Source organism: Rattus norvegicus, chromosome 3 (genome assembly GCF_036323735.1).
Source record: "Rattus norvegicus strain BN/NHsdMcwi chromosome 3, GRCr8, whole genome shotgun sequence".
NCBI lineage: Eukaryota > Metazoa > Chordata > Mammalia > Rodentia > Muridae > Rattus > Rattus norvegicus.
The window spans coordinates 165,056,542-165,069,059 of NC_086021.1; the positions used below are offsets into that span (position 1 = coordinate 165,056,542).

The 12,518-nt window shown below is 45.3% G+C and overlaps 1 protein-coding gene across 1 annotated transcript in view; it reads right to left on the reverse strand.

Moving 5' to 3' along the window:
* Positions 1-12,518, reverse strand: part of Cpne1 (copine 1) — a 42,380-nt gene that overhangs the window by 8,927 nt on the left and 20,935 nt on the right. Inside the window, 2 exon segments of the mRNA NM_001256465.2 lie at positions 83-262; positions 359-484. Coding sequence (NP_001243394.2) covers positions 83-262; positions 359-484 — 306 coding nt within the window.

A 12,518-nucleotide genomic window follows, 5' to 3' on the forward strand; every position in this document is an offset into this window, starting at 1 on the left:
CTATCTCAGGCAGGGTTGGGTCCTGCTTGTAGGGACACCCAAGCTCCAGGGGATCACTCTGTGAATCCCTGATACTACTTACCTGGCCTAGGGAGCATTCAGCTCCCCCTAGAAAGTCATCATCCCCCAGCTCAGGTGTCTTGTTGTCTATGTCATAGATTCCAAAGCGTAACTTCTGGACAGTCTCAAAGTAGTATTCTATCTGCAGAGTCTTAGAGAATGCAGGGCTCGAGCAGTTGCGAACACGTTCAGTCCGACAAAGCTGTGGCAACAGGTAACTAAGGATCAGTGACAAACCTTCCTTCCCAAACGTAATGCTACCTCCCTTGATGACCTTAACCTTTATGATCCATCTCACCTCAGCCCAGGCACCTCCCACATCCTGTAAAAGGACGCAGAGTGGGTCAGACTTGGAGCCGATGTCCTTGTCAATGAGGTGGTCACAGGAAACGGACAGCTGAACCAAGGTCACACAATGGGCCATCTGTGGGGAAAAGAGCTGGGTCAAACATCAGGGCCTCTCCACCGTCTTTCACCAATTGTAATTCCCAGGCCTGGGAAAGCCACACACTTCACACCCCTGAACTCCAAGTAAGCTCACTAGCACAGGACACAGTTGTGACACCAAACTCTGGCTCCAAATCAGTTCTTACTCTGAAAGTGGCCTTAACCTTAGCAATGCTGTCCTGACCTGGGGCTCTAGCCCTTAGCCACTGAGAAGGGTAATCCATCTCACTCTGATCACTCACTGCCCACCAAGGTCTGAACTCCGCTGTATTTCAGGCACTGCTCCCCAACAGCTGATAACAATCCCCTCCAAACGCTGGGGCTCCACCCCATCCGCCGAGTCTTCTAATCTCTACCCTGCTGCTCCAGCGCGTTCCTCACCACTTCCATGTCCTGGTCAGTCTAAGCCGCTACCTATGTTGCAACAGCAACGGTCTTTCTAGCTGGTGTCCTAACCTGAGCTATCCCTGCCTCCATTTCCCACCTCCCCCCTAACAGGCTATTAATATAGCAACCAATGGCAAAATACACGTCAGACATGGTGGCGCACATGGGAACCACAGCACACGGGAAGCAGAAGCAGGACTGCTGAAAATGCAAGGCACCCATGGCCACAAAGCGAAACCCTGCCTAAAACACCAAATAGAAAATACACTGTGGCTCACACCTGTAATTCTAGCTCTGGGGAAACAAAAGGTAGAACAAGAATTCAGGGCCAGCCTGAGTTACATGAGATCCCAACTCAAAAACAAAGAAAAGGGCTTGAGAACTAGCTCAGCAGTTAGGAGAATGGTTTGCTCTTGCAGAGGCCCTGAGCACAATCCCAGCACCTATGTTGGGTGGCTTACAACAGCCTACAGCTCAGGGTCCAGGAGATCTGATGCCTCTGACTCACACCTTTAGTCCACAGACACATAGACAATAATTAGAAGTAAAGCAACAGAACCCCCCTGCTGTCTCACTCTGGACCATCAGCTGGAGAAAATGCACGGTCCACAGTGTTCTGATGTGTGGCTGGACTTGCCAGGTCCTTCTAACAGCATCTCCTGCCGTCCCCTTGTGCATTCAGTCTGGCCTTCTTCACTATCCCTCAAGCCCACCAGATTCCTATTACAAAGGCCTGCAGCATCAGGGACTCTTGTTTTTATCACCCACAGGGCTGTCTCCTCTCTCGTATAGTTCATTCATCATCACATGTTACACAGGCAAAGTCTTGCCTGCCACTCTGAAATGCAAACCCTGGCGCCCACCACTGACACATGGCAGACTTGACTGTGGCTCTCACAGCAGTATCTAACTTACTACACATATGTTGGTTACAGTCTCTAGCACCACGATGGAAACTCCCGTATGAAGGAGAATGTGTCTGTGCACCGTTCTATCACAAGCATCCAGATATGCATGTTACATGAAATCCAAAAGGCCATCTCTAGCCCAAACTCTCAGACAGGCTGGCCTCGTCTCCAAATTCACACAGCAACAAGCCTCTCCAATCCACCTGCCTCCTCTGTCAGGAACATCATCACCTTGTATGAGTCACCAGAGTGACTACAATGTAGTTCCTCCTACAGTCCATAATGACCTGTAGGCGACATGACCATCCACATCAAGTGTACAGAGATTCTTGCTGATGTGCCTCAGCAGCCCAGCTGCCCAGCAGTACTTCCTGGGCGGTCTCCCAGCCTCACGATCCCAGTCAACCCCTTCTCCTTCCAGCCTACGCTGCCTCACTCTGGTCCCTAAGTTTCTTGTTGGTTGGTGTCTCTATGGCATTGGAATTGAACCTAGAGCCTTGTGCACACCAGGCAACCATCTGTCACTGAACTTCATCCTCAGTTCTAGTCTCCCACCCAGATCAGTACCCACATTATTTCTAGAGTCACCCTCAGCACTTGGGCCCCCTGCACAAATGAATAGGGACAACCTCGCTACTCTTCGTCCGAGAGTCTGAACCCAACTAAGCCAGATGGTGTGTATTCTCACTCCTACCCAGGAATCCTCCTGTTTCCCCAGAATCCAATTCCATCTGGGCATGAGGGGTCATGCTCTAGAGGCAGTCAACAACCCCAAGTAAACTGTGATTGGCGGACCCAGTGGTCTAAGGTGAGCCTACACGAGGCACACAGACTTGGAACCTTCCAGATGCCTGGTTCCCTTAGCGGTTCAACAGACCACAGCTTTTGCTCCATCATAACCCAAATTCGATGCCAGTCATCCCCTCATGTTCTCTGGGGCAGTGTTTGTGACTCTTTTCACTATTGAAAACAAGAGAGAGACCCACAAGACCCAAGGCAACTCAAAGGTACATCAGCTAGGTGGGGCTGGGCTCCCTACCAAACAGGAAGGAATTACTGAGCATCGGCTCAACGGTAGAACCATGTGTCAGCAAGAGTGTAACCCAGTTTTAAACATGCTACTTAGGTAATATATATGCAACAGATGTGAACACACACACGCGCGCGCGCACACACACACAGAGTATGGGGAAACAGAAGCATGTCAATGTTGCTTTTAGGGATGTTATGGAAATGGGAAAGAATTTCTTAATGTTCTATATTGCCCCTTTTATATTTTGAGACTTTGTATCCTCACTTTGAAGATTTGACCTTAGATTCTGGATCCTCCGTCCTCTATCCCTACTAAGCACTGGAGTTACAGCTATGCCGCACCATGACCAGGTTATCAGTCTATACACTTCTGCACTGTTCTCAGTATTAAACACTTGCAGGTCTTGTCAGCTTCCCACTCAACGCTAGTCCCCACATTTAGGCATCGACTATTAAGTTCAGGAAGGATGAAGTTGTAGCATTTCTGGCCCTTATGGGTTTCTTCTCAGTACGGCATCACCTTGCCAATTTCCAGTCTCTGATTTAAAATCCTATGTAACTGCCCAGTCACCCTTAGATTTAATACCAAACTCTCTAGCACACTACTTTGTTCTCCTGAAGGGATAGTTTCTACAGAAGTGAGTAGTGGTATGTTGTAGTTAAACCTGTATTTTCTAGCTGAAAGTGTAAGCCCTTCCTTAGCTCCTTCAGTTAGGAAGGGCAGAATATTAGAACTAACATCCTACCTGGTGACTACCTTGTTCCCCTAGGAGTCCTTGCCCAGTAAGATTTCACTCATTGCCTTTGGATAACTGCAGTGGTTTCCTGTCACTCTTCAGTAACTACATGGCCATTTCTGTGTTTATTGACTAAATGAAGACAGATCATGTCACTTCTCTGCTTAAAACCCTGGGAAAGCTTTCCAGTACATTCTGTGTGAAGTCCCAAGTCTGAGAGCTGGAGAGGTAGCAGGGGACCAGAGTTCAGCTTCCAGCACCCACATTAGGCAACTCCAGCTCCAAGGAATTCAATGTTCTTTCTTTTCTGGTATCCATAGGCACTGTAGACACATGCAGACTCACGTACAGATACACACAAGCACAAAAAAGTAAACACACACACACACACACACACACACACACACACACACCCTCCCCACCACCAAATGAACACCCCCTAAGTTCTGTGGCAGGCAAGATGGCTTAGTGGGTACAGTTACCTGCCATCACACCAGAGCTTGATCCCTGGGACTTACACAGTGGAAATTATCTTCTGATTGTTAACATGAACTCCGCATCTCCTCAATGGCCCCAACACTAAATATCAACCTAAAAATTTAAAACTCGAATCCAATCCATAGCTCTTACAATGGTCTACCAAATCTAACCCATGTGTAAGGAGCTATGTAGCCACCCACGTGTGTTCCCGCTGGGCTGTTCCTTCTGATTCACACCATGGTATCAAGTCCATCCAGCTCAGGGTGATGTACCATATCTTCTCCCACGGATAGCAAGCTATGTTAAGAACAGTAACCCTGTCTAGTTTGTCTGTATCTCTGGTACCTACTTATAATAGACCCTCAGTTAATACTCAGTAACTGAGTTAATACTGAAATCACAACTGTCTCCCTCCTCCTCTTCCACTTAAATGTGGTTCCTTAGAACTTGCACTAAATCTCTAAATGCACACGCAGTGCTAGTACTCAGTGTTGGAAGCTGGTGCTCAGTTATTTGATGAACTTGTGGAATGAATTACGTCAGGCCCTTTTCATTTGAATGAATACAATAAACCTTCCCTGTCTTGCTCCTTTAACAACTGCAGTGACAAATTTTAATCTGGAGGGCTAAGATGTAGTGAGTGTTTGCCTAGTGCACACACAGCCCTGCATTCAACCCTCAACACAAAGTAAATGAAACAAAAGTCAAACCATAAAATTTCAATGCAAGACTCTTATAATTCTGTATCAATGAGAACCAATTTAAATAAGTAGGCAAAAGATTCAAGGACACCCCATAAGACATGTGTAAGAAATAAGCTAATGAAACGATCCATGGCAAACCTGACCAGAGAAAGGCAAAAGAAAATGAAATATAAGACCACCAAGGCCAAATTTTGGCTAAGGATATAAGAATCCTAAGAATTTGTAAAGCACTAAAGGTGCCACCTTGGTAAGCCGCCTGGCCGAGTTGTCAGGAAGCCAAACACATACAAAGCCAGGTGTAGTTCCCCAGCAGAGTCTAAGCGGAAGCATTATCCTGCCCAAGCTTCTTACACAATGTACACGGCCGTTTCACTCACTATAGCCCAAAACATTCCTAGAGTCCACCAATAGAATGGACAGTTATGCTTACAGAAAATCAACTAGCAACGAAAAAGATTGATACCTGAAATCCAGGTGCATATTAAAGATAAAAATCCGGGGCTGGGGATTTAGCTCAGTGGTAGAGCGCTTACCTAGGAAGCGCAAGGCCCTGGGTTCGGTCCCCAGCTCCGAAAAAAAGAACCAAAAAAAAAATAAAAATAAAAAAAAAAATAATAAAAATCCAATCTCTGGTGTCCTCTTCCCCTAAGACTGAGGAAGGCCAGAACTTTAGGTAAGATGGCCAGATACCATGCCATGGTAGGACTTTGCCTCACATGGTCTACTCTTATTTCCAACCATACAGCCTGGGGGCCCACTGTGTGCAAAGTAGCATGCAGGGCTCAACTCTCAGAGATATTATGAAGGTGTCCTGCTTCTAGTCGAAATGTTGCAGTTTCCTGTGCTAAAAGGTTCCTGTTGTTTTGTTTTCTTCTCACAGATTTTCCCCCTTTCCTTATCGGAACATTACTGTGTGGGAAAGAAACACCTTGATAATTTGCAGTTTCACTGGTCACTAGGAACCAGGTCTATAAGCCCAGCATTTGGGGAGTCGAAGCCAGAGGAGCTCATGGCCAGCTTGAGCCACAAGACCCTGACTCAAGGATATAACAACAAAATGAACCTGCAGTTTCCTTTACTGTGATGCTAAGCATCAGATTCGGAGCCTGGTGCATGCGATCTAAGTGTTCTACCTCTAAGCTCCCTCCCCAGTCTCCGCCCTGACGGGCCTGAACGACCAATTCAGCTTCATCTCAAGTGCTGGGGTTGCAGCTGAAAAACTGTCAGGCTACCTATAAAGCTAGTGTTCTACTTTTTGAGCCAAGTTTCCTTTAAGTTACCTATAATCGGTGGAATTATTAATTTTCCAAGCCTTCTTTAAAATCTACTTCTAAGCTTATCCCTGATGAAAACACCTGGTGCACTTACTTCTCCTAAGCAGCCACTTGTTTTGAGACACCTCTCCAGATGGCTTAGTTAGGTTGACCTCAAATCCACTGTCTTCCTGTCTCAGGCTTCAGAGTACTGAGATTACAGCCTGTGCCCACCACGCACTGTCGCTAGCTACAGACTTTACCCAGACTCACTGTCATATAGTGCTATTGTCACCATGAGGCTTCCATTTAAAGTCCTTGGCTATCACAGTAATTGGACTCCGTAAGGAAAAACAAGCTTTCTCATTTAAGAGGTCTGGCTTATACTTCCTGTTCAACCAACTGCAGGATGAGCCAAGGCCCTTCAGAAATGACTAATCCACCATGGGAAAGGTGAGCTTTTGGCATATTCAGTTATCTTCTTTCTCTCTGGGACTAGTACAGTTTCAGATGGAAATATCTGGAAGTTGAGTTCTAACCTTTTCTGTCTTGTTCATGATCACATGGGGGTAGGAGGCTCACTCCCCTTCATTTTCTTATCTTTTTGCTTCACCTCCAAAAGCCAACCTCAGAGCTTTGTAAGCCCCATACTATGTCAGAACACAGTTACATCCTCTCTCAAAGCAGCCTCACAGCTGGGCATGGAGTGCACGTCTGCAATCCCAGTGGAGGCAGGAGGACTGAAGGTTTGAGTTAACTGTGAGTTTACAGAATGAAAAATGTGTCTTAAATGAAAAACCCCATCTCACTTTTAGTTTGTAATATCATACATAACATGGCATTGAGTGATTGTCTAGACCACAATCTGTGACCCCACACAGGAGACGCAGGTCTTGGAATGTGGCCATATGGTTAAGTAAAATGCAGGTGAGAACTCTAATATCTGGACTCCTAAGACCTTAGAACTTTGGTTTTTGAGACACCTCACCACATAGCGCTGGCTGGCCTAGAACTTGCAATCTGGAAGAGACTGGTCAAAAACTTAAGAGACTCACCTACCTCTGCCTCCCAAGGGCAGGGATTAAAGGCATGTGTCTTCATGCCTGGCCCAGAGCTTTCTGAATTATAAACTCATCTCTCCTGAAAAAAAAATGACTTTTTTATATTCACTATTACTCTGAAGAGCACAAAAGAACGGACAGTGAAGGCACTCAGTACTGCTCCTACTTCTTCCCCGTCACCAGATGCTACTGTACCAGGGGGTGTCCTACCTATTAAATTTGGGCAAAATAACTGTATCAGATTCCTTGGCTATAAGGGGGATATGATTAGCTCTGAAGATTCATGTAAATACTATGTGCAAGGTCTGAGGTATTTAGGCCTGTGCTGGAATTACCAGCATGCTAACCATCACCATCTTTTCAAGCCTCATACAAGTTCCCTCACAGCAGCACTCAACCTTGGAGGCACCACCTTTTACCTACAATGGACAACTGTGCTCTTTCCATGCTCCTCAACCACCTTGCCTATTGAGAAAGTCTTTGTAACAGGGTCTCATAGAGCACACAGTGCCCTCCAGCTTTCAAGAGCACCTAAGTTGGTCCTTATCTTTCTTCCTCTACCTCCCAAATGCTTGACTGTGGGTCACAAACTGCCAACGCATGCCTAGCCACATACCACGGACCTACGCATACGCCACAGACCGACACACAACAAAAACTTCAGGAAAGCTAGCAGCACTGTACTGCACCAGACTTAAAGGAACCTAAAGGATTGTGTGAGCAGGTGACCTTGGTATATTTAAGAATGAGGAAAGATTAAATGCTGCCTTTCCCTGGAAGAGGTTTCCAGCATACTGCTGTTGATAGGAACCTTCTTCAGTAATAGAGAAATTATGTGCCCTTCATTTTTTATGTTCTTTTCTCAGCATTAGCAGGCTCTAACTGCTCTTCATAAACCCAAGGACAGGTTTTTTTTCCCCCTCCTGGGTTCAGGTGCATCTAGCTCAGTGCCAAATGGCCTGAAATTCACTTATTGGTCCTTCAAGCTCATGAATTACATGAGCCTCTTCATGCTCAAGAGCTTAATCAGGCAACCCTACAACCCCTACTTCCCCTTTATCTATTCAAACTCATGGTACAGAAGTGGCAGAGGCCATGAGTAGGTCAGTCTCTGTGTAGCAGCATCATTCCTTCAGACAACTCAGTCATGCTCACACCTGCTGTTGCCTACCTTGGCAAAATGGGGCAGCTCACAGATGCTGGAACAAGTCTTGGAGGCCAATCAGGAAATCCTCCAGAGGCTCCCAATTGAAGCATAGCCACCCACTGAATAGCCCTTCCCCCCATAAAATTGGAGCAGCCCATACCGCCGACAGGACCACTTTTCTTCCTTCTCATTTCTGCAAGGGGCATGGAGAAGGCAGCTGCTCTTCTTACCCCTGCATCCCCGCCTAACTTTAGGGTTCTGATTTAAATCAGCATCTCCAAAGACATTTATGACCCAAACTGTTTTCTTTTCAGACAGTCTGTAAAGCAGGAGGCCTACTATTCAAGTAGTCCTTGCCTCAATTTCTCAAGAGCTGTTATTAAAGGTATTGCTACAGCATGACCAAGTCCACGTTCTTACTGTAGTTACATTTATTCGCACATTACTCAAGTATGCTCATGAATTACAATTTTAAACAATGAAACTTATTTAGACCCATGTCTAAGCCTAAGAGTCAGACAGAATCTGGCAATACTTCAAAGCCTAAAGTGTGCACACAAGAACATAAGTGGGAAAATGCAGCAGGTTCCCAACTTGTGAAAAAGGTTAGAAAAATGTGAAAGCCACTCATTTGATTCCAGCATCTCCAAAGATCGTCCCAAAACCAAACACATTTCATTCGTCCCTGACCCATAGTAGAAAACCTAGCCAGAGAGAACTGGATATGAAGTTCCTCTCCACCCAGAGACTCTGAACATACTGTATATCAAACTACATCTGCCCACTCAAGTCCTAGTCTGATCAGTACCACATTAGTGGGTAATGCTTGTTACTTCAGATTTATTTTAGCTGGGGGAACTAAAATCATGGAGCATTGAGGGAGGCTCTTCCCTAATAGACTGGGGATCAGACAGTGAATTCAGCCCCACCTGACGCCCCTCAGATGAGGGAGAAGCAGGAGACACTTGCTACCTATGAAGCATGAGAACATCCATGAAAATTGTTTGTAGTTTCATAGCTCATACCTGAAATGCCAACTCTGAGGGGGGAAAAAAAAATCAGTTTTCAAGGTCAACCTGGGCCATAAAGGAATTTAAAAACCTCTATCCAATTAATGCTAGCAATAGAACCTCAGACAAGTTATTTTTAATTTATTTTGCTTAGATTTCCCTATCAATAAAATGGGAGTGGTGAAGGCAACTCTGGGGGCTATGGTTACACACACTAAGTGATCAATAGGGTCCCTGGGCTAGCAGGATGCCTAGTATATACTGACTGTCCTCACAGGTAAGTAAATGTGCCTTTCAGTGTTGGGGTAGCACCACTGATCCTTATGCTTGTGGGACACAGGACTTAAATGGCAGGATAGGGACAGGCTATGATAGAAAAGTGACTCATCTCTCTTCCAAGTAGCAATGTGGGGCTTCTATTCTACTGCACTCAATAGGGAGGGGAGGTCACCAAAGCAGCCAAGTCAAACACACTTAAATTTCTCTTCAGAGCCAAACTCATACCAATTTCCAAAAGAAATGGAAAAACTGGAGTCATAAAACCATGGACACTTAGAACTGAATAATGTGAATCCTCTTTTACTGAACAAAGCCCAAAGGACACATTTAGCCATGGGTCACAAGAACTAATGGAATCAAAAGAAATTATTCTGTCCCATTCTGTCACTTGCTCCCATTTTATAGTTCAGGCCAGTCTTAAAGCCAGGTAGCTCCTTAAGACGGTCCCCTACTGTACTATATGTCTTCTCTCTTGGCCTACATATACTAACTAGCCTTGTACACAGATGCAAAGAAGTCTATATCCATCACAATCTTATCACTGAAACTGCAACAGAGGACTTGCAGGACTCCAAACTCACAGGATTTCTTCAAAGGGATAATTTTTAAACAACACGTACAAATACCTCATGTATGGTAAAATTCACCCAAGAAAGTGACTTACAGCAGCGAGCTTCAAGGGTATTCACTTCTGCTTGCATCCTACCCCGTTATGAGATACATATCCGGTGCTTGCTATACATGGAGAATGGGAGGAAGTACCAGACCATCTTCCCGAGCACCACCAGGGAAAGAACATTGTCAAAAGCCATTGCCTCTCCAGTGTGCATGCAGCACAGTGGACCAGAGCCTTTGTTCATAATGCATGTTTTCCCTACTCACTGGTTTAATACCTCACTTCGCTGGGATATGTAGAGGATCTTAAGTATTAGCCTCCAAAAGTTCTGTCTGGCAAACTAGTAAAACTTCAACAGGGAAATTACAGTACAGCCACAAACTTGATTTCACACGAGTTAACTGCCTGACCGTCAACTGGCAGGAAGGCTTTACTCATCCTGTGGCATTTGCCTTCTCATCATTAAGTCCTGTTGAGCTCCGCACCTAAGACTGTTAGCATGGCATAGAGCTATGGTCAGTTGTATCTAGATGAAAACGTAAGTGTCTGAAGACCAACAAAGATGAGTTCCACCATCGAAGCAGCAAAATGGTCTGCCTACTGCAGTAAACAGCCACTCCAAGTTTATAGTCAAGGGGCATTGGTGGTCTCACAGACAGATAACAAGGCCAAAGGGAATTACAGACACACTGTCTCCATTTGCGACCTACCATGAGGAGTAGGGGACAGAGGCCTAACTCAGAGTTCAGCAAGCATGAGAAACTCAGCAGCAGCACAGGCTGGTATGTTTGACTACTACTGCTTGTCTCCTTTCGCCTTTCTTTTTCCTTCTTGAGACAAGGTCTCACTATGTGGCTCTGGCTTGCCTGGAAGGCACCATGTAGCCCAGGCTGGCCTGGAAGGCCCCATGTAGCCCAGGCTGATCCAGAGTGCTGGAATTAAAATGTAGCACAGCCAGTGTGTGGCAGCACAATGTGGTTATTACTGTCTGCTATGAATCATTTAACTATCCTTTGTAATCAAAACCTCTGAAGTAAATGATCTCTCCTGTCAGGCGGCTACAGTTCACTGACACTAATCACCCTGGTTTCCAGCAGATATATTTACATGTGAGAAGGCAAAAGGAGAAAACTGGTGGTAGCAGCAGAGGCTGAAACACCAAGGAGCTGATAGAGACTTCCTGGGATGAGTCAGGCTACTGCCAACATCTGTATTTATGTTTTTCCTCTTTCCATAATAGGAGGTTGTCAGATTATTGAAAAGAATTTAAAAATAATGTTCTCTAGGCCAGAGTCTAGATGTCTGACATGGGGATGCCAATATTAATACTCTATTCCATTCACTACTTCTCTGCAACTATTTGCTGAGTTTCGTGTCCTAACCTCTAACATTTCGTTAGGGGAAGGCCCCTGAGGCTCAACAGAAATCAAAGCCCATGGTTAATGAAATCTCCCCTGGGGGCTGGGGATTTAGCTCAGTGGTGGAGCGCTTACCTAGGAAGCGCAAGGCCCTGGGTTCGGTCCCCAGCTCCGAAAAAAAGAACCAAAAAAAAAAGAGATCTCCCCTAATATACTGCCCCAGTGCTTTTGAAGTGCTTTTCTCCTGTACCTGGAGCTGCAATGTTTACATTAGGGTCATTTTTCCTGGACTCTTCAGTAGGGGAATGGTATGTAGAAAGCATGATATGCTGCATTGGTTGCTTATTGTTACATATGTTAATCCAGAAAAGGAGCCATACTTAACTAAAGGATGCTTGCAACTCTCAAAGACATATACAATGTAGCTCAAACCATGACAATTAAGTCCAGCAGAGGATACTAAGAATTAGCATTTAACAGGAGACGAATCTGCTTATGTTGCTGGACACAAGGCTTTTCTGCAAACCATTTCCACTGCAAATGTGCTACCACAGTACTTTTTGAACTACTGTACAGGAAGCTTTCACACCCTATCAGATTTTATACTAAAAATAACATCTTTTACATGAAAAGCCAAAGCTTTAAGTTTAGGTCCTACTATATCCCCTTAAGAAAAAAATATACTCTGGGGAGGACGGTGATGCTTTCTTGTGTAAAATGCTAGAAAGCAGAAACCATCTAATGGCAGCAGTGACCTCTCTCAAGCCCACCCGTCTGTGTGTGTGTGTGTGGGGGGGGGTACTGATGCCACTTCATCATTCTACAAATGCCCACTCAACATTGGTCAGTTTTAAAAAGACCGAGACAGCGCAGCTTGTGTCTGTTGTCCAGTTATTCCACAAACCAAGGTGGGAAGAATGCTCGAATTCAGTTCTAAGTAGCCTGGGCAATACAATCAATAAAATCACTTAGTTGCTGTGTAGAATTATGTATTAATTAGCCCGAGCTCTTCTACAGCTGGACATGCAGCTCAGTGGCA